At 35.9% G+C, this 4,288-nt stretch overlaps 1 protein-coding gene across 1 annotated transcript in view; it reads right to left on the bottom strand.

Moving 5' to 3' along the window:
* The window catches only part of LOC106473957, a 3,636-nt gene extending 2,082 nt beyond the window's left edge, over nt 1–1,554 (bottom strand). The window contains exon 1 of the mRNA XM_013934646.2: nt 1,121–1,554. Within this exon, the coding sequence (XP_013790100.1) occupies nt 1,121–1,470 (350 nt within the window). The 5' untranslated portion in view covers nt 1,471–1,554. The remainder of the gene's footprint in view (nt 1–1,120) is intronic.
* Nucleotides 1,555–4,288: the final 2,734 nt, after the last annotated feature.

The raw sequence follows: 4,288 nt of genomic DNA, 5'->3' as shown, positions 1-4,288 counted from the left end.
TGTAGTCAGGACTGCATGAGTTTAAAACAGTCCTGACTACACAGTTACACTAGGATGTTTACTTGTTCATTAAACTCATGCAGTCCTGACTACACAGTTACACTAGGATGTTTACATGTTCATTAAACTCATGCAGTCCTGACTACAGTTACACTAGGATGTTTACAGGTCCATATTAAACTCATGCAGTCCTGACCACAGAGTTACACTAGGATGTTTACTTGTTCATTAAACTCATGCAGTCCTGACTACACAGTTACACTAGGATGTTTACAGGTCCATATTAAACTCATGCAGTCCTGACCACAGAGTTACACTAGGATGTTTACTTGTTCAAAGAGTTTATGTAGGTTTATAATGCCTTAAAAAAATTCAAATCTAAATCTGTCCTTTTAGCTTATATAGTCGATCGTGTTCAGTCTGGCCGCCAGGATTATGAACTATAGCCTAACATCACGATATCCATTTCATCATGTATTTGCGACAGTGAGGCGAATATGATGCCACCTTTCTGAGAGACTTTTCCTAGATCATCTACTGTATGTTGACATGAGCTTTCAAATATAAGAAGTTCAGACGCACAAAAGTCCGTTGGATGTACATTATCTGTACGGTCATATTTCTATCAATGTGTGTAGGTCTCTGAATATTTTCCCACCTTTTTATAACTATATGTTTTTCTAACTTTCTCTGTTATATAAGTTATCTGTCACATATAGTGAAAAACACCTGTTGTACTTGAACATTGTGAACCTAGAGTAACTTGAAATCGTTAATGATACAAAGAGGAAGAGGTACGCACAATTTCATCGCGGTGCCTTTTTTTTGGGTCGGAGGGCACCTTTTCGTACTTTTGCGGATATGAGCATTGTTCTACATTGGCACTATTCTGAACTTTCTGCTGGCTTCGAAATGGCCTAGTATTTGGCTCAACACTACTTAATAATTGTCTGTATGAATATTCTCTTTCGAAAGATGAATGAAACACAGCTAATCTTCTGTATTAGGTTTTGTACGTTACAACAACTTGACAATTTATTGTACGTGATACTTCTATTCTATTGATTTTGCGAATGTATTCTAGAGTTATTGTGTTTGAATAATGAAAACGTATATTTACCTGATGGAGTGGCTAGCTATCTCGTTACCTTGCCGCCAGTACTCGTGAACCAGGGTGTAATCGTTATACTCGTGGGTGACAAAGAACGTTCCGGCTATTGGACACCCATTTTTCTTATTTTTTTTCCCGCTTAAAAAGATATCGTGGTAAGTAACGTTGTTTAGGATGTTTAACGCGTCATCGAACGTTAGGAGAATAAACTGAGGGATATCTTTCGTGCTAATTTTATGATAATCCAAATTATTACTCGCGCAGCGACAGTCTGGTATTTTGCAGTTCGAACCCTGCTCGCATTTTTCTTCTCCGCTAGCTGCCGCCAACAATACGCTCAAAAGTATCGTTACAAGCATGGTCACCCAGATACTAGTTCTTCTCGCTATTTAAAGCTGAGCGTTTGGGAGAGCAGCTGGCCGATTCTCACACTTTTGTTGATAAGTCTTCTTATTGTTTCGTAAGTTATAAATAAAGTGATTGGCGCATAGCGTTATGCAATTGTTATAATGAAAACACGTTCTTGCGTATTTTCACACGTTGAAAAAACGCGTAGCATGTCACACACTTAAGGAGATTCTAGGTATAATTTTACTAACTGCTATCTAACTTGTGATGTAATGAACATTTAAGCCTCTATATTTTTAAAGTATCAATAATTTTAATCTAGTTTAGTGTTTCTTGTGCTAGTGACACGATGATAATTCACCGTGTTTTACGATGTGGATCTTCTAATAAGGATAAAACAAGTTTCTGTATATAAGATAACAGTTTATTTCGTGTTGTAACTGTCACATAAAACAATACCAAATACATTTTTTTAAATTCTGTGGAATATTTCTTCCACCACATCAAAAAATTATTTTTCTTTGCTTTTTTGGCAGGAATACTGCCATCTATTGGTGAATTATGAAATTATTACAGAAAAATAATTAAAAATATAAAATCACAAAAACTAATGCAGCCTAATTACAACTTTTCAAAGACTAAAAAATACAAAAAAGTGATATCAGAAAATAATAGGCAAGGCTTAGGTTGCACTTGTAAATAAATACACCTTCCATTTCAGAAAACTATGAAGTAATTAAAAAAATATGTCTATTTCTAAGACAACATCACCTGAAAGATACAGTTTAAATAAACGTATGAAAGAATTGACGTAAATTTGTGACTGATATCAACATGTTACTTTGAGTATACACAACTAAAGGTGTAATGTTTATGGAATATTGTTATATACAGTTCACGAAGACAATTTTTACCCCAGGATATATAATACCATAGAGCAATTCATATAGTCATTCTCTACGTGTTATTATTTTATTATTGCTGCAGTGCTTTAGTGTGAAGGCTATATGAATATGGCGACTACAATTAAATCAGTGGTGAATGTTTCGCATGACCCGGTGGTTAGGGCATACGATTCGCAATCTATAAATCAAAGGTTCGAAACCGTCACTGAACATGCTCGTCCTTTCAGCCGCGGGGGAATTAAACTCGCATTTCGTTGGTAAAATGGGCCAAGAGTTGGCGGTGGCTGTTGTTGATTACTTGCCTTCCCTCTAGCTTATCATTTCAAAATTAAAAATGATCAGAGTAGATAGCCGTTGAGAAACTTTAAGCGAAATTCCACAAACAAGCAAGATACATCAGTTATGTGCAGGATACATCAGTTATGTGTACATAGCAAATGGACGAAATATAAAAATAAATCCCCAGCGTTTCAAATCTAGATACGTAATGTTTTGTATTGTATATTTGATATGTACTTTTAGTAGCCTTACTGCATGTGTTGGAAATAATGTACACTACAGCACTTTAAGCAGTGACAAGTTTTCTCAGGGTGGGGTCCAAATGAAACCTTGAAAACCACCCGCAAGGAAATGGGTGATTCCACTATTCAGAAAGTTGACTCACCCTTCATTCTGTTTGTAGAAAATTAACTCCTCCCCCCTCTAAAACTGTGTGTAATTAATAGGTATGTTTCACAGCAAGCTATTCTGTTTACAAAGATAAATGCTACACCAAAATGTCTCAAAGCATCTTTAATTCTTTCCGAATGAAGTATCTGAATCATAAGAACATTGGACACGAAATAATGCATTTTCCAGGCTCCACATTTCATGTACTACAACTATATTTATAGCCATTGGTCACATATATCCACCACAATAACTGACTACGTCTTTAAAACGATACTCAGCCTGCCAACAATAGAGGTTACAATCACTATATGAAGATTTATCTGTTTGCTAAACAGCCTGCCAACAATACAGGTTACAATCACAATATGAAGGTTTCTCTGTTTCTTAATCAGCCTGCCAACTATAGAGGTTACAATCACAACATTAAGGTTTCTCTGGTTGCCGGCCCTTGGTGTGAGTGACATGTGCCCCTGCACAGAGCGCCAAAATCGACATTACAATTAACAGTTCTTCCCAGATCCCCATCAAACTTAATTCACAGGGAATACTAAGTTTTGAGAGGTTCGCCTAGAGCCGACTCGGTTTAAATGACAGTTCCGTAATTCATGAACAGCCCCTAAAAAACAAATTGTACTTTAGTAATAAAATTAGGTAATACAAAATGATTTTTTGGATAATTACACAACTCAAAATCTTTCAAAATGTAATAGCTCAGTGGCGTCCTTTAAGGATCAGTTTGCAGGGATTTTCTTTGCAACAATATGAAGCAAAAAAATCCCGTAAATTTCAATATTGAGGTTTCGTAAATACCTCATTGAAACCCCACGTAAACAAGTTTAAATGCTTCAGTTTCGAAAATTAATACCCGCCACTGACAGCCTAGATGGACCAATAGGTCTCTTGTTGTTCCTAAACGTTATGTAATCATAATATTTTCAAAATGTGCTTCTTTGAAATTCGACATCACTACAAAATAAACTCAAAATTGATATTACCGACTACCATTACTATTCTATGTAGCATCTCCCCAATGGAGAAGTAGTAAGTTTACGGATTTGTAATGCTAAAATCCGGGTTTCGATCCCTGGTGGTGGATAGGGCACAATTGACTCATCGTGCAGCTTTACGCTGAAACAAACTTACGCACTTTAAGTAACACGTTATATTACACAATATGGGTATGTTTATATCAAGAGGATCTTATAAAATCCATATAATTAAGTGTATCACCAGAGCACTGTACGAAAAAAAA

Source organism: Limulus polyphemus, unplaced genomic scaffold (assembly GCF_000517525.1).
Source record: "Limulus polyphemus unplaced genomic scaffold, Limulus_polyphemus-2.1.2 Scaffold6671, whole genome shotgun sequence".
Taxonomy (NCBI): domain Eukaryota; kingdom Metazoa; phylum Arthropoda; class Merostomata; order Xiphosura; family Limulidae; genus Limulus; species Limulus polyphemus.
The sequence above is the reverse complement of the archived record's forward strand: the minus strand, read 5'-3'. Positions and strand labels throughout refer to the sequence as shown.